At 35.8% G+C, this 19,100-nt stretch overlaps 1 protein-coding gene across 4 annotated transcripts in view; it reads left to right on the top strand.

Annotated features, from left to right (window-relative positions):
• ADAMTS20 (ADAM metallopeptidase with thrombospondin type 1 motif 20) overlaps positions 1-19,100 on the top strand; it is a 203,859-nt gene that overhangs the window by 39,330 nt on the left and 145,429 nt on the right. For all 4 annotated transcript variants that reach the window (XM_044941654.2, XM_044941653.2, XM_044941652.2 and 1 more), the window contains one exon: positions 8,808-9,067. In XM_044941654.2, coding sequence (XP_044797589.2) covers positions 8,808-9,067 — 260 coding nt within the window. The remainder of the gene's footprint in view (positions 1-8,807; positions 9,068-19,100) is intronic.

Below are 19,100 nucleotides of genomic sequence, written 5' to 3'. Positions count from 1 at the left end.
CTATGGTTTTTCCAGTAGTCATGTATGGATGTGAGAGTTGGACTATAAAGAAAGCTGAGCGCTGAAGAATTGATGTTTTCGAGCTGTGGTGTTGGAGAAGACTCTTGAAAGTCCCTTGGACTGCAGGGAGATCCAACAAGTCCATTCTAAAGGAAATCAATCATTGAATATTCATTGGAAAGACTGATGTTGAAGCTGAAACTCCAACACTTTGGCCTCCTGATGTGAAGATCTAACTCATTTGAAAAGACCCTGATGCTGGGAAGATTGAAGGCAGAAGGAGAAAGGGATTACAGAGGATGAGATGGTTGGATGGCAGCACTGACTCAATGGACATGTCTTTGAGTAAACTCTAGGAGTTGGTGATGGGCAGGGAGGCCTGGGGTGCTGCAGTCCATGGGGTTGCAGAGTCCACAGCAACTGAGCAACTGAACTGAACTGATTGCAACAATGTTACTCTTAAGTGAGAAAGCTCTGAATAAGTTTAGAGGCAATAATATTATTGACAACAGGAGCAATACAAGGAAAAATATGAAGAAGTGGCAAAACTTGGTGATCAGATACAAACGGTGAAGGAAAGATAGGAAGAGCCCAATTGTGGTGTAGAGTTTAGTTTCAGTATGGTATTTGGAAGTTATTGCCCACATTGATAGAAAAAGGGAAACTCAAGATGGGAAAAGAAAATTAACTCATTTTTATATGCTTTGAATATGAGGTGTCAGTAGAATGTTCACGTCAAATTACGGATAATTTCATTATTGTTTGACAAACTTTTTAGTAGTTTATATTTGCATAGATTATTTAATCACCTTGCATTCTAGAATACTGTATGCTGTTGTAAGAGTTATTTTTGCTTTTGTAATTTTAAGTATTTTATGTTCTAATAAGCAGATTATCATCGTTGCATGATGTTTAAGATGTAGTGCTTTGGTCTAAATTAGTTTTGAGTCATACTACGCTTGTTATTAATAAAGGACAAGACATTGTTTAAACATTTGAGTTAATGGAGCATTGCATAGAAATGGTGTAATTGAATTGGCAAAGAGCTTTGCATAATGCTCATTTATTTAGGGTATTTGGAAAGGTCATTTTTATGATCATTTATTATAGTACTTAAGCATAAATATCAGAAAAAGGTAATGAGATAAAACGTTTAGCCTAGTTACAGATACTGTGTTCAAAAATAATAGTATAATTCAGAAACCAGTAAACAAATTCACTGTAATGATTTAAAGGAGACTGAGATATTAATGAAAGAATTTAGTAGTTGTCTAGTCACACCTCTCCTTATGACCAGTGCTAAAAGTCTGAGGTATATACTTCCATGTATTTTTGGCTCGTCATATAAGTTTTTATGAATCTGTATATTTTGTTAAAGTTTGTTTTCACAAAAATGAGATCATACTATCATTCATATTATTTTGCCACTTACACTTTTTACTTAAAAATGCATCATGAACATCTTTCCTTATGAAAACACATAGACCTCATTCATTTTTTTTCCATATCTGCATAACATTCCATTGTTGAATTATTCCTTTGTTGAGGATTGTTTGTTTAAAAAATTTTAAATGTGGGCTCTTGGTTATTTTAGTTATCAAAGCCATTTGTCTTTGCAAAATTCGATTTGCAAAACATTAGCAATCAAAACATTAGCAAAAAAACTTTCTAATATTCAGCATTTCTTTCCTGATATTTAGCATTTCTAAAACTACTGTATGATGGCTATCAGAACTGTCCTGTTATTTTAATAGTAGTTGGTTTTGTAAATTACTGTTTGTTAAGAACTTGTTAATAATAATAATGAAAGTCATGAATATATAAACAAATATGAAAAACAGCATTTGGACAACAGCCCATATATGGCCACACAATTTTGCTTGCACCCACCCTCTCATTTAGTCCACCTACCTCCCCTCACCTGATCATTCTAAATGTCATGCATGTCATCTCCCTGCTTTTTACATAGTGTTATTGCATCCATATATATTTCTTAAATCTTTATTTTGTTTTTTAAGCTACATAAAAATGTGTCGGATTTAATTTTTTTCATTTTTTTCACTTGTAATTAACAAAATTCACTCATATAGTTGTGTGTTAAAGCATGAAATCAGATTTCTTCCAAATAATTCAAATATTTTACAAAGTCTGCACAATATTCTTATCATTATTTCATTTTCTATAGAGATCAAACCCCTGATATCTGTTTTGGTGAAAGTGTATTTGTTGTTAAATTACAGTTTTCTTTCTTTTTTTCCTTTAACCTTCATTGTCAAGCAATATGTTTTAGTGGTTAAAATCATCAACTTTGGAGCCAGATATCTAGGATTTCAATCTCAGATGTGCTACTTATTAATTAAATATGGCTGTATTTTACTAATCTAATTCTATAAAGCCTTTGCTTTTTGATTGACAAATTTAAACTACCTTTATTTGTATATGAACCAGTTACTTTTTTTTCCTGGTTTTTGAAATGAACCAGTTATTTGTTTTCATTCTCAGCTCAGTCAGTTCAGTTGCTCAGTCATGTCCAACTTTGTGACCCCATGGACTGCAGCATGCCAGACCTCCCTGTTCAGCACCAACTCCCAGAGTTTACTCAAACTCATGTCCATTGAGTCAGTGATGCCATCCAACCATCTCATCCTCTGTCGTCCCCTTCTCCTCCCACCTTCAATCTTTCCCAGCATCAGGGTCTTTTCAAATGAGTTAGCTCTTCACATAAGATGGCCAAAGTATTGGAGTTTCAGCTTCAACATCAGTCCTTCCAATGAACACTCAGGACTGCTGTCCTTTAGGATGGACTTGTTGGATCTCCCTGCAGTCCAAGGGACTCTCAAAAGTCTTCTCCAACACCACAGTTCAAAAGCATCAATTCTTTGGCACTCAGCTTTCTTTATAGTCCAACTCTCACATCCATACATGACCACTGGAAAAACCATAGCTTTGACTAGACAGATTTTTGCTGGCAAAGTAATGTCTCTGCTTTTTAATATGCTGTCTTGGTTGGTCATAACTTTACTTCCAAGGAGTAAGTGTCTTTTAATTTCATGTCTGCGGTCACCATCTGCAGTGATTTTGGAGCCCAAGAATATAAAGTCTGCCACTGTTTCCACTGTTTCCCCATCTATTTGCCATGAATTGATGGGACTGGATGCCATGATCTTAGTTTTCTGAATGTTGAGTTTTAAGCCAACTTTTTCACTCTCCTCTTTCACTTTACTAAGAGGCTCTTTAGTTCCTCTTCACTTTCTGCCATAAGGGAGATGTCATCTGCATATCTGAGGTTATTGATATTTCTTCCAGCAATCTTGATTCCAGCTTGTGCTTCATCCAGATCAGTGTTTCTCATGATGTACTCTGCATATAAGTTAAATAAGCAGGGAGACAATATACAGTCTTGATGTACTCCTTTCCTGATTTGGAACCAGTCTGTTGTTCCATGTCCCATTCTAACTGTTGTTTCCTGACCTGCATACAAATTTAATTAACTGTGTATGTTAATTCCTTAATCTCTGTGTATTTTGGATTACTCATCTATAAAGTGGGGTTAATAATAGCACTTACTTTATATGCCACCGTTAAATAAGTTGGGCTTCCCTGGTGGCTCAGTGGTAAAGAACCTGCCTGCCAGTACAGGAGATGTGGTTTCCATTCATGAGTCAGGAAGATCCCCTGGAAAAGGAAATGGCACCCCACTCCAGTCTTTTTGTGTGGCAGATCCCACGAACAGAGGAGCCTGGTAGACTACAGTCCAAAAGAGTGGGATATGACTTAGTGATTAAACAAAAATTAGATGAGTTAATATAAGTAAATTTGTTAGAAATGAAAAGTTGACCCATAAACAAGGAAGGAGTTTGAGGTGCTGACTTCCCTGTTCAGTGTAAAATCTGCATGTACCTTTACAGCTGGCTCTCCATATCTGTATTTCTGCATCTTCAGATCTGCAGATCATAGTCCTATAGTACATATTTATTGAAAAATATCCATGTATAAGTCAACCCACACAGTTCAAGCCTGTGCTGTTCATGGATAATCTCTACTTGATTTATAATAGACAATATACATTGTGTTATTTGTATTTCATATTAATTTTATTCTGTTGCTTTTTTTTCTATTTCCTTACTTTTGCTGATTTTTCTGTTCTTAAGTCATCCCACAACACTTTGAATTTAGAATTTGTACTAAGTATCTTTTTCCTTTGGTAATGTGCTTATTTTAATAGCAGTATATATGCATACCTATACTTATTGATTTTAAGGGAATATAATAATTGTATCCTTTTTGCACTAAGCTATGTGACATATCCCAATTCCTTCTTAGTCCACTGAAATTTTACAAAGTGATTATTCCACTTTTCACTGTCTCCAGCAGTATATGAGAGGTTCAGGAGCCCCACATTATATTACCATGCCTAGTTATTTTCAATATTTTTCATTTTAGCCATTTGGGAGGATATATAGTTAAATTTCATTGCGTTTTAATGTGCATTTCCCAGATTATTGGTAATTTTTGGTACTGTTTCCTGTGTTTATGCCTTTGAATTTTGCCTTTTGTGAAGTATTCAAGTCTCCCTTATTTTTATTATTATCTTATTTGCAGTGGTTAATGATATAATCTGTATATAAGTCCTTTGTTTATATTTATTCCAGATATCTCTTCCTTTTCCCATAATAATGTTGTTTGGTGAACACAGTTCAAAGTCTTGGTTTACTCAAATGAATAGTCTTTTTGGTTAGTATTTTTTGTCTCCTAAAGTCCTTTCTCAAACAAAAACCAAGGTCATGAATATATTCTGATATATCATCATTTAAAAGATGAAATGTGTTTGAGATCTTTCCCTTTTTTTAAGTTCTTAGAAAAGTTTTGAGAAAGTAGTGCTATTTCTTCTTTAAATGTTTAGTCATGTTTGCTGGTGAAGCCCCTTGAGACTGGGTTTTTGGGGGAAGAATTGATTAGAGTTCAATTTTTTTAAGTTATGTGGCTGTTAGACTTTCTAATTCTTCGTGGGTCAGTTTTGATAAGTTGTGTTTTTTTCAGAAATGTTCTAGAAAACGTTTCTTAATTTGTTTGTATCAAGTTGTTTATAATATCTTCTTAATGTTTATTTTTCCCTTTTTAAAGCAATTACTCCAGAATTGAATTTTAAATTTGAATTGGTATATTTTTTTGTTCTAAGGATTCTTTTTTTTTTTTCTGTGTATATTGTTTATCCAGTGTTTTCATTCCAGTTTGGAGTTCTTCTTTCTTTCTTTCATTATTTCAGCCTACAGAGAGTCACCTATTCTAACTTACTGTCAATCTGACTCCTTCAAGCCACAGTAATTACTCAATTGTGTTCTTGTTTAGCTTACTATTAACCAGTGAGATGTTTAATTTTGTAGCACCCAGGCTGGACAGAACTTTGGGGGCTATCTCAGGTGGAGATATTGACAGGCCCTGGTAACCAACCATTCAATTTTGTTTCTATGATTTTTGACTGTTTTAGATAGCTAATAAGTAGAATCAAATAGGATTTATACTTTTGTGCCTGGCTCATTTCTAGTTATCCTACTATCCTCAAGATTCATCCATATCAGAGCATGTAATAATTTCCTTTTTTAAAGATGAGTAACCCATTTGCTATATATACCGCGTTTCATTTATCTATTTATCTATCAATAGATATTTGAGTTGCTTCCACCTTTTGGTTATTGTAAATAATGCTGCAATGAACATGAGTGGGCAAATATTACTTCAAGACCCTGCTTTTAATTCTTTTGGATATATACTGAGATGTGGAATTGCTGGATCATTTGGTAGTTCTGTATATAAATTTTTGAGGTACTTTTATACTACTTCCCATAGCAGTTGCACCCCATTTTATAATCCAACCAACAGTTCATAAAGGTTCCAGTTTCTCCACATCCTCATCAACACTTATTATTTTCTGTTCTTTTTAATATTAGCCATCCTAATCAGTTTGAAATGATATCTCATTGTAGTTTTGATTTGCATATCTCTAATGATAAGTAACATTGACCATCTTTTTATATGCAGTTGTACATTTTTTACCTTTGGTAAAATGTCTATTCAAGTTCTTTCCCCATTTAAAAAATCAGATTATTTTTATTGAGTCATGAAAGTGAAAGTTGCTTAGTCGTGTCTGACTCTTTGCAACCCCATGGACTATATAGTCCATGGAATTCTCAGGCCAGAATACTGGAATGGGTAGCCATTTCCTTCTCCAGGGGATGTTCCCAAGCCAGGAATCGAACCCAGGTCTCCTGCAATTGCAGGTAGATTCTTTACCAGCTGAATCACAAGGGAAGCCAAAGAATCCTGGAGTGGGTAGCCTATCCATTCTCCAGGGGATCTTCCCAACCCAGGAATCAAACTGGGATCTCCTGCAGTACAGGTGGATTCTTTACCAATTGAGCTATTAGGGAAGCCCTTATTGAGTTATAAGAATATATGTATATGTATAGTGGGTATTACCTCTGTAGCTCCTCATCAGATATGATTTGCAAGTATTTTCCCATTGCATTTTCACTCTTTTGATTGTGTTCTTTAATGCACATGCATTTTTAAGTTTGCAGTCACGTTTGTCTGTTTTTTTGCATTTATTGCCTGCGCTTTGGTGTCATATCCAAATAATCACTGTCAGACCCACTGTCATGGAGCTTTTCCTCTGTTTTCTTTTAGGAGTTTAAAAGTTGTTTTAGATCTTAATCCATTTTGAGTTAACTTTTATATATGATATAAGATGAAGTCCAATTTCACTCTTTTGCATGGACATATCTAGTTGTCCCAACACCATTTGTTGAAGAACCTATTCATTCTTCATGGGCTGTCCTTAGCACACTTGTCAAACATCATTTGACCATATACATAAAGGTTTCTTTCTTGGTTCTTTATTCCATTGGTATTTATGCAGGTCATGCTATGGACATTCTTAGTGTTTTTTGGACATATGTTTTCCTTCTTTTAGGTATCAGGATTGCAATTGCGGGGTCATAGGATAGGTGCATGTATAGTTTAAAAATTGCCAGATAGTATTCTGAAGTGGCTGAGACAATACTTGGTATTATCAGTCTTTTAAGTTTTAGCCATTTTGTTAAATCTTTTGATTGAATTGTTATTTAAGAATTAATTTGAGAAATAACTTTAAGTCCTTTGATATGTGTTCATTTTTTTTACTCTTCCCACTGGAGTATAAACTTTATTAGATGCTATTTGCTGCTTAATTTCTGATGTTTGGTGACATTGAGCAGGTACTCAGTGAAAGTTTATTTTGAATGAATGAAATGAGTGAACAAATAATCAAAATATGAATATTTATCTTTTTCCTGATAACGCTGGGATTTGTGTACATCGGATACATCTAAGATCTTCTCCAGGGTCAAATAATTAGTCATGAATATTTTGGTGGGCTTCCCAGGTGGCACCAGTGGTAAAGAACTTGCCTGCCAATGCAGGAGACATAAGTGATGCAGTTTCAGTCCCTGGGTTGGGAAGATCCCCTGGAGAAGGGTATGGCAATCCACTACAGAATTCTTGCCTGGAGAATCCCATGGACAAAGGAGCCTTGCAGATATGACCGTAGTGACTTAGCACAGCACAGCACATTTTGGTGGTTGACTCACCTTAGGAAAAATATGGCAAGACAAAATGTTAGGAGTCTATATTCAGTTTGTCAGATGCCCATAGTCTCCCACTGAGCTACATTTTAAAACTTAACAGTGTAGTAATATTAAAAGGCAGGATAGTTTTAGAAATTAGAAAAAGCAGTTCATCTGTAGAAACGTTGTTCAAGGACTTTAGTTTCATTTTTTACAACCATAGAGTTGCTACTAATTTTAAGGGAAATGAATTATTTTTGTAATACAGGTTTATATTCTGTCTAATCCTTGTAATACAACTAAATCTTGATTGTTGTAGTATTGATGATTTGACTTATGAACTATCCAGGACCTTTTATTTCTTCTTACCTGTTTGCTTTGATCTACTTTCCTGTTCTAAATATTTTCACCAAACAATTATCAGAAAAATTAGCGGAGAAAAATAAGAAAGAGAGTAGAGAAACAAATTGAAGGAGAAGGAAATAGAGCAAACACTCAAGCTGCCTATGAAATTTTTTCCATTGGCACAAATAATCATGAATTTAGAAATGACTTTTATAGAAGGACTTAAAGTGGTTGCCATAATAATCCCTAATGTTTTAGCAGTTTTAATGCTGTATTTATATATAAACAAACATAATCAAAGTAATCAGGTATTTTATATAATCAAGTATTAAAAAATTTATATCAACATTTGAATTTCTGGGTTTGAAAAGCCATCTATTGCCATATGGATTCATTTTCTTTCGATGCTCTTTAGATGTTGCATAACAAAAAAATATATTTGTTTTCTGTACTTTATGAAGGTTTATCCTATAAAATATAATTTCTCTGTGATGAGATTAGATGCAGTCAGTGGCTTGAGGACCCAATTTACCTACTGAAAAAAGCCTGAGTTCTCCTTGGTTTGTTTTTATTTTCTTCCCAGTGGTTAATACACATTTTGAATAGTCATGGCTGTTAAAGTAAGACTTATATATGGTTTTGTTACTGCAATATGTGAAAATGTGAACATTATATTACTATGAGTAATAGTAATGCTTATGCTAATGCGGTGTAAGACTTTAAAATAAATTTTTTGTCTTTATATTTCATATTGGAAGCAGATGTAAAAATATTAAATATTTTTGGCCCTTCTATTCTGTGCAGTATTTTGAGCCACATCCAATTTAATGACTCTACATTATTATATTTTTCCCCCACCAGAAAGTGAAATAAAGAAAACTACTTTATCCTTTCATAACTACAGCGACGTGAATGAAAATCTCAATATAAAGGAGGAAAGAGTTTTAGGATACACTTCAAAAAATATATCGTTGGAAGATGAAAGAAGTCAATTGCATTCCAGGAAAAAACGTTTTTTATCATATCCAAGATACGTGGAAGTTATGGTTACAGCTGACTCTAAAATGGTTCATCATCATGGACATAACTTGCAGCACTACGTACTAACTCTGATGTCAATTGTAAGTAAACTTAACAGGTCCTTTGTATTTTCTAAAATGTTTTACATAATATTTTTTCACATTTAATTAAAAATTTCCCCAAACTTTAGATGTAAGCAAATTGTTTACATTTAAGCCAAAATATCTGAATGAAATTTAAATAGATGTATATAGCAAGTATTCCATTCTGTTACTTGGACAATTTTTTAAAAAATCTAAAACTCTTTTAAACAAACCCCTTACAGAAAGTGCTTCAATCTTGACTTCATCATGTGAATGACTTCTGCCCCCTAGTGACAGAATTGATCTTTTGCCCTTTGAATCTGAATTTTTAATCTTGTTTCTGTATAGAAGGAGGGAATACTAATTTTACTACTACTGCATTCACCAAATCAAATTGGGACACATATTTTAAGTTATAAAGGTATTTATGGTAATAAAAGGAACTCTATTATTAATAGAGCTGCTTTAACAAACTTGGGATGTAAAACTAATCTTAAGATCATGGCATTCGATCCTATCACTTCATGGCAAATAGTAGAGGAAAAATGGAAACAGTGGAAGATTTTATTTTCTTGAACTCCAGAATCACTGGATGGTGACTGCAGCCTTGAAATTAAAAGACATTTGCTCCTTGGAAGAAAAACTATGACAGATCCAGACAGTGTATTAAAAAGCAGAGACTTTTTAACCTTTTTATCAGTTTGCTAACAAAAGTCCATAAAGTCATAGCTATGGTTTTTCAGTAGTCATGTATGGATGTGAGAGTTGGACTGTAAAGTAGGCTGAGTGCTGAAGAATTGATGCTTTCAAACTGTGGTGCTGGAGAAGACTCTTGAGACTCCCTTGGACTGCAAGGAGATCCAACCAGTCAATCCTAAAAGAAATTAACCCTGAATATTCATTAGAAGGACTGATCCTGAAGCTGAAGCTCCAATACTTTGGCCACCTGATGTGAGGAGCCAACTTGTTGGAAAAGACTCTGATGCTAAGAAAAATTGAGGGCCAGAGGAAAAGAGGGTGACAGAAGATGAGATGGTTGGATGGCATCATGGACTCAACAGCCATGAGTTTGAGCAAACTCAGGGAGAGAGTGAACGGCAGGGGAGCCTGGTGTGCTCTAGCCCATGGGGTCGCAGAGTCAGACACAAGAGTCAGTCAGACAGAGTCAGTCACTTAGTGACTGAACAACGACAACGAACAATAAGAGCACAGTAGCTACAAGAACTTTTGATCTAATGTTAACATCTCTGTTGAGCAGTGGTGGTGGCATATGAAAGATTTCTAGTGCTAGTGAAGAGCACCAGTTCTGTGTTAGTGGTAGCGCTCTATATACATAAAAGTACATAGGCACACATTACATAGGTATGGGCTTTCCTGGTGGCTCAGATGGTGAAGAATCTAGTGCAGGAGACCCAAGTTTGGTTTCTTGGTGGGAAAGATCTCTTGGAGAAGATCCCCTGGAGAAGGGAATGGCTCCCCACTCCAGTATTGTTGCCTGGAGAATTCCATGGACAGAGGAGCCTGGTGGGCTTCAGTCCATGGGGTCACAAAGAGTCAGACACAACTGAGGGACTAATGGGCACATATATATACACACCTGTACCTACTGTCTGGGACATTCCTGGATTAAGTCCTGTTCTATTGAAGTAATTGCTAAAAACAGCTCTTTCATGCTCAGGAGTATCTTGGTTTAGCTGATGAAATTTATAGTTTCCTCTATTTATACACATTCAGGGTATTGGATCATATCTCATATTCACAGGGAGGGAATTCAGGGCTGCTTGGCTGAAAAGATGGGACCTGGACACATCTATTATAAATTTCACTTAGCAAGAACTCTCTGATCAACTTCATTGTGACCAAAAAGACCCTAAGACCTTGTTATTTTCCTTACATATAGCATTTTATCTTAAATTCTTATACGTGCTAGGAATACATTGCTTCTGTGTCTAAACAAAGTATCTGTTATGAAATGAGCACTCAATAGTTAGTAAAAGAATAAGTAGATAAATGATTAAGGTAATACTTTTTTCAGAATAAGTGACATTATAATGGGAAACAAACATATAATCTAAAATGACGCTTTGAAATTTGTGCAGTGTAGATGTGTTTTATTTCCTTGAATTGAATTTTTAAAGTGACAACACAGCAATACATACAGATTTATCCTGATTACTTTTTAACCTCTGAATCCAAGTAACGATCTAGATATGTATAATTATCTAGATGTGTAATTATTTAGATACTGGTGTGGCATGCTCATTGTGAAGGGCTTCTAATGAGAACATTGACATGGAGGATGCTGATTGATATATAGGAAATTATATCATTTATATGGAATCAGTTCAGTTCAGTTCAGTCGCTCATTCGTGTCCGACTCTTTGCGACCCCATGAATCGCAGCACGCCAGGCTTCCCTGTCCATCACCAACTCCCAGAGTTCACTCAGACTCCAGTCCATTGAGTCAGTGATGCCATCCAGCCATCTCATCCTCTGTCGTCCCCTTCTCCTCCTGCCCCCAATCCCTCCCAGCATCAGAGTCTTTTCCAATGAGTCAACTCTTCGCAAGAGGTGGCCAAAGTACTGGAGTTTCAGCTTCAGCATCATTCCTTCCCAAGAAATCCCAGGGCTGATCTCCTTCAGAATGGACTGGTTGGATCTCCTTGCAGTCCAAGGGACTCTCAAGAGTCTTCTCCAACACCACAGTTCAAAAGCATCAATTCTTCGGCCCTCAGCTTTCTTCACAGTCCAACTCTCACATCCATACATGACCACTGGAAAAACCATAGCCTTGACTAGACAGACCTTTGTTGGCAAAATAATGTCTCTGCTTTTCAATATGCTGTCTAGCTTGGTCATAACTTTCCTTCCAAGGAGTAAGTGTCTTTTAATTTCATGGCTGCAGTTACTATCTGCAGTGATTTTGGAGCCCCCCAAAATAAAGCCTGACAGTTTCCACTGTTTCCCCATCTGTTTCCTATGAAGTGATGGGACCAGATGCCATGAACTTCGTTTTATGAATGTTGAGCTTTAAGCCAACTTTTTCACTCTCCACTTTCACTTTCATCAAGAGGCTTTTTACTTCCTCTTCACTTTCTGCCATAAGGGTGGTTTCACATGCATGTCTGAGGTTATTGATATTTCTCCTGGCAGTCTTGATTCCAGCTTGTGCTTCTTCCAGCCCAGCATTTCTCATGATGTACTCTGCATAGAAGTTAAATAAGCAGGGTGACAATATACAGCCTTGACATACTCCTTTTCCTATTTGGAACCAGTCTGTTGTTCCATGTCCAGTTCTAACTGTTGCTTTCTGACCTGCATACAGATTTCTCAAGAGGCAGGTCAGGTGGTCTGGTATTCCCATCTCTTTCAGAATTTTCCACAGTTTATTGTGATCCACACAGTCAAAGGCTTTGGCATAGTCAATAAAGCAGAAATAGATGTGTTTCTGAAACTCTCTTGCTTTTTCCATGATCCAGCAGATGTTGGCAATTTGATCTCTGGTTCCTCTGCCTCTTCTAAAACCAGCTTGAACATCTGGAAGTTCACAGTTCATGTATTGCTGAAGCCTGGAATAGTGTGGGTTAAACTTGGGAATTTTATATGGTTGAAGAAGATATTCATTAATAAAATTGGGAAGGTGATAGAGATACTGAAGAAAAATACTAGATTTTTTAAGTACAGCAGGTTTTGATGCTAAATGACAACTCCCTTATCAGTGCTTTGGAAATACTGACTCTAAGAGGTAAAGGAACACAAGAGTAATTTTTGAATAGTTACATCCAGTTTTGGTGATGGTACCATCCTCAGAAAAGTTTTGTCATGTGTATTTTATGATTAAAATCATTATAATCACAGTATCAATTAGAAGATACTGTGATGTACCTTGTGAAGTTGTCCATGGGGGTTTTAAAACCAGAGTTCATCAATGACAAAGTCAACCTTCTGCCATCATGAAAAGAAAATCTGTTCTGAGATCGCTTGAAACCGCAGACCAGCGCATGCACGTACCATTCCCTAGATGTTTAATTACATTAGGAGAGCCCGTTTCAGTTAAGATGAAATGTTCATAGATGCTGTCAGTTAGTTTGTGTTTAGCTTTCATTCATAGGGAAATACTGCCACAGTTGAGGAACAGGGGGATATTCCAAATATAGATGTTGTTGTTGTTTAGTTACTAAGTCATGTCCGACTCTTTTGCAACCCCATGGACTATAGGAGGAAAAATTTAGGAGGATAAATCTCCCTTTTGAGGTAGTTTTGGTTTTATACATACTTTCTTTCCTCTTCAGAGGTCTAATTTCAGATGACTTCAGATTACCTGGGTTTTTTGTTTTCCCTATTCCTTTTTTCTTTCATTAAATGTTTAAATACGGATATAGGAAAGTCAGCAGACTTTATGATTTTGGACATGCATTGTTATTTTATTAGTTAACAATAGTGGCTATAGCTATATTTGTAGATGTAAACCATATTAAAGGTAAGAAGAAACTTGGAGAAAGAGTCAACAGACTTGTTTTGCTTGGGAATTTCTTAGTTGTAGTATTAAAAGTCTTATATCCCTGGAAATCCCTCAGTCCTGAGCAGACAGGACAGTTGGTCACACTACATAGAGACTCATCAAATATGATCCAGCTTGTTTTATCTGCACTTGTGAAGACCATTTCCAGATTGCTCTAAAGAAGTAAGAGGAATGCTGTCTCCCCAAAACTGTCCCCAAATGTTGCCAGTTGAAGAAGAAACCATTCAAATTTTGTGTATGTCCTAATTTTTAAAGAGACCTTAACTGTATTTATTGACACACTTGGGGTATTGGTAATATTATTTGGTCATAGTACTTTAGGGAAAAGACAAGAACATGTGATTTACACCTGGAATATGATTGAGAGTCATTTAAAGAAAAGTTCAAAGTGATGAAAGAGATTTTGTGTTGAGCCCCAGATATAGTCGGGGAGATTGCTGAATGCTTTCAGCATTGAGCAGATGGATTGTATACATACTTTACAGAGGTGATTATCTACCCTTACTCATCCCATACAAAGTAAACAATTCTGCTGTCTTCTCAAACTTTTCCTTTTCTTTCAACAGTTTAACAATATCTGAGTGCAGTGGATATAGAAATAATGTGCAATTTAATTCACCTTTTAGAGTGCTTTACTCATGTTGTAAAAATAGCTTAGTGATCTCTATTCAAAGAGTTTCTAGAAATAACATTAAAATTAGCTGAGAAAAACACATTTGTGGTGTATAGTGTACCTAATGAAATAAGTGTGTGTTAAATGAGCAGAGATGTTCAGTTTTTCGCTACTCTAAAATTATTCCTTAGAGAATTTGGGGGATATTATCAGGTTAAAATGTCAATTTAAATTCATTATTAAACTATTAAGTAGTATTTAAATTAGGAAAATTACTTTTTTAGCAGATTTATTTTGATATGCAATGACTTACTGTTTAATAAACCTTGGATATATTGTCAGAAGCCTCTGCACTCCTTTTGTATACAAAGTTTGATTTGATAATATTCACCTTGTTACAGATTTAATAATGTAAATCTCAAGAGCATCATTTGTCAGGAATTAGCCCTATTTTTAAAAACACAGTTGCTATTAGAGGCATTTATTAACTAGAAAGTTTCACCTACATTACATTGACATAATATCATTGCTTTCAATTCTTTGAGTTGTTTTTACTGATGTTATTTAGGATGGGGAAAATTTTCAACCACATTAGAGTAAAAACTAATGATTTGCTTTCGTACATCACATTCAACCATTTTATTTTACCTTTTCCTTCAACTCAGTGCTCTACCTGTTCTTAATTCTTTGCATATATTTTCTTTGGACATATGTGGACATACGTCATTTTCTAACTTAAAAACAATAACATCTTTCTGGTAAGTAAGGATCTATGTAACAAAATCTGTTCACTTTGCTAAAATCAGATTTTTATAGATAACTTCAAAGGTGAAGGTGGTCAGAAGGTACAAATATCCAGTTATAAGATAAATTACTCCTGGGGAATGTAATGTACAGCGTGGTGACCGTAGTTGCTGCTGCTGCTGCTGCTAAATCGCTTCAGTCATCTGACTGACTGACTTCAGACTGTCTGACTCTTGTGCGACCCCATAGACAGCAGCCCACCAGGCTCCCCCGTCCCTGGGATTCTCCAGGCAAGATCACTGGAGTGGGTTGCCATTTCCTTCTCCAATGCATGAAAGTGAAAAGTGAAAGTGAAGTCGCTCAGTCGTGTCCGACTCTTAGCGACCCCATGGACTGCAGCCCACCAGACTCCTCTGTCCATGGGATTTTCCAGGCAAGAGTACTTATTGTAGTGGTCATTTGCAATACACACACACACACACACACACATATAACAAATCATTGTATACCTAAAACTAATACACTGATATATGTCAATTATCTTCATTTTTTTAAATGGCTTTAAAAAAATGGTGGTCTCTAAACATGCCATATATGAACATTTGCTGAAGCTGTGTTTCAAAATAGTGGTCAGTTAATAGAGATATAATTTACTTCATGCTTTGCATGAACTGTATGTTGCTTGAGATTTTCTTAAATATTTAAACAATTTATAGCATTTCTTTTCCTTTTGCTAATTATCTATGAAGCAATGTTTACTATTTTATGAAGCCTGTAAAGCAATATGAATTCTATATGCCAGGGGGGCGGAAAACACTTATAGAATAAAGGACTGAACACATTTTAATTGGATCAATAAAAGTCCTAATGCATAGCACTCTAAAATGGAGTGATTACAGTTATATATAATAATATTATGTAGTTTTATAGAACAGAAAAGATACCTTGGAAATCTGATCTAGTGTTTTATACTGTATAGTCTGTGGGGTGGGATGCTAGTCCTGTGGCTTGTTCATGGAGGGGAAAAGAGAATTTGGCCAGGCAATTGAGTGAGATGCTGCATATAATAAATACCTCTCTTGTACATTTAATATTTATGCATGTCAAGACTAGTCAAGGCTAGTCAAGACTTAGCCTAGTCAAGACTCCATGAAGAGTTATCCTTGGAGTTATCCACTCCAAGATATCCATGAAGCTATCTTTTTACTCAACTTTTCTCCAACTGTGGAATAATTTTTTTCTTTAAAACAAATGTTTGCACACCCTTTTCCCAACAGCTTCTGGTGAATACTAATCCAGTACACCAGGGCATTGTGACCAAGGGTGCTTGGTGCTCAGTGTGGTGGGGGGTATTGAGACAAAAAGTAGATAAATCTATTTCCAGAGCTGGATAACTGGCTTGTAACTAGTAAGAGCCAGAACTGAAATCTAGGTCTCCTGTCTGTGTAGGACTTCTGAGGCCATGGTCAAGTAACTGTAGCAGGACAGTGTCAGGGGGTAGGGCATGAATCACTCAGGGTCTAAAATACCGTTTGTGCCAAGAGCTATTTAGGAAGTACTTAGGGTAGAGTGCTGAAATTTCATAAGATCAGACAAAGTAGTCAGAGCTGAAGCTAGACTACCTCGGGTGGAAATTACTCTGTTGCTTCCAGCCACCTAACCTTGAGTGTGTTATGAATTTCTCTGTACCTTAATTTTCTTATATGTAAAATGGACACCATAGTTTCCAGCTCATAAAATTTGTTGTGAGAATTATTAAATGAATTAATACATTTAAAACTTAGATCACATCTGACAAACAGTAAATATTCAATAAATATTATTTCTAGTTATGTATTTATAAGGAAGTTGCAAACATGATACCCTATCATTATGGTGGCCTATTATGGTGTGGCAGTTTTAGGGATAAGAGAAGCATGTTGTCATGATAATTAGAAAATTTTCTGAAATAAAAAGTAGGCCTTCTGATCGTTTACCTGCCTGATTCACCATTCAGCTTAACTGAACAGTTATTCAATAAAAGCACCTCTAAATATCCAAATACTGAAAAAATATATATGTATAGAATGTGAGGACATAGATTATAAAGGTCAATGCATAAAATAGTAAGAAGTAAGTGTCTACAATTAAATAAGCAAAATGACCTTGAAGAGACATGCCATTTAATTTTAATTAATTTTTATTGCCGTGCATTTGCTTTACACTGTTGTGTTAGTTTCTGTTGTGCAACACTGTGAACCAGCTATCTGTATACATATATGCCCTCCCTCTAGAGCCTCCCTCCTAACCGCCACTGTCCCACTCTTCTGGGCTGTCGCAGAGCACTGAACTGAACTCTTTATGCTGTACAGCATCTTCCCACTAGCTTATCTGTTTTATGCACGAAAGTGTATATAGAAACATGGCATTTTAGTGTAAAAACAAAATACCATCCTGAGGATTTTTTGGGGGGTATATGAATAATTATTTAAACTGAACCATCTGTGTCTTTTACCCCTGGAAGACTGAATTTTTAATGGTATTAGGTAAGCCAGTAGATATTTAATAAATATCGAACGAGATAAAACTGTGAAGCTTTTGGATCCTTTGCTTTCAATTTGCCATTCTATGATAACTAATTTGAAACACATGAACTAGAATAAACATTATATGTAACATATGCCTTTTCTTCTGAATGTAGTAATAATAGCTGTCATTGATCACTGTGACCCAGACCCTGATCTAAATCCTTTTCTTTAAAATAACTAGTGTTCTTTATTTTTTATTGTTGTTGCTTTTGTTTGTTTGTTTTTAATTGGAATATAATTGCTTTATGATGTTTTGTTGGTTTCTGCTGTATAATGAAGTGAATGGGCTATATGTGTATATATATCCCCTCCCTCTTGAACCTCCCTCCCACCACTCCCTCCTACCCTTCTAGGTCATCACAGAGCATTGAGCTGAGCTCCTTGTGCCAGACAGCAACTGGCCGCTCACTGTCTGTTTTACACGAAGTGGATGTGTGTCAGTGCTGCTCTCTTAATTTGTCTCACCCTCCCCTCTCCATTCCCCTCCCCGCCGCCCATGTCCACAAGTCCCTTCTCTATGTCCGTGTCTCTATTCCTGCCCTGAAAATAGGTTCATCAGCGCTATTTTTCTAGTGATCTAAATGCTTGTTGTACACCATCTCATTTAATCTTTATAGCAGCCTGGTAATTAGGTGTTATCAACAAGTGGCAGTTAAAATTGGAATTAAAAGGACTCTGCTTCATAACATTGCCCATCTTACATAATTACTTGAATTATTTTTTTTCCTAAAGTTAAATTTTAAAAGAAATTTTGCTGAAGTAATATATTTAAAAACATAGTGTCGGAACACTGGGAATGTGTTTCTAAATTCTAGCTGGTTGCTTGGTCACTTGTCAATCAAGGTGCCACATCTGTTTTCTTCTGAAACTGAAAACATTTTTGTGGTTATTTTATAGTTTATATTATATATCCAGATTGTCATTTGTAGGCAGCACATTTCAGGCAATGCATAGAGAAATTAGCCGTTTAGATACTTCACAGTGCCTAAGCTTTTATCTCTGGAGGACCAGGAATGCATGCCGGCCAGTGACAAGTCTTCTCAATTGGCTTTCATTAGAAGAGCCTTTGTGCTTACCTTTGAGGTGCTTTGTTTACCTTCTAGTTTGACTTAGGGAAACATCTACTTTTAATCTCACATGATCAGAGGATAACTCAGAAGGCACACATATGGGTATACTTTGTTTTTTACAATAGATGCTCATTTTCCATGTAACTCTCTATATATTAGTCAGCCATAGATTTTTCCACAGCTGCCATTTTAAAGTGAGCAATACTGCAATACTAGCCGATCAGCATGAAATTGCCAGTCATCTGCCTGTCTCTGTTTAACTGAACTCTTAACTCCACTGGGGTGACCATCACTCTTGCCAAAAAATACTAGAACAAAAGGCATCACTACAGGTAAAGATGGTCAATCTGTGTTTGTGGTTGTACAGCTAAAACAATAGGAAAAATGCTAGAAACTTTATTTAAGTTCATGCTGACCTACAGGGTCAGCATTTCCAGAGATGCTTTTGGGCCTGGTTCTGATGGTTCTCATGTTATTCATTATGTTGAAGCAACTTTGGCTGATAGCATCAGGGCTTCACTACTGGTTCTTCTAG

This window comes from Bubalus bubalis, chromosome 4, assembly GCF_019923935.1.
Source record: "Bubalus bubalis isolate 160015118507 breed Murrah chromosome 4, NDDB_SH_1, whole genome shotgun sequence".
In the NCBI taxonomy this organism is placed as follows: Eukaryota; Metazoa; Chordata; class Mammalia; order Artiodactyla; family Bovidae; genus Bubalus; species Bubalus bubalis.
Note: the sequence above shows the minus strand (reverse complement) of the source record. Positions and strands in the feature narration are given on the sequence as shown.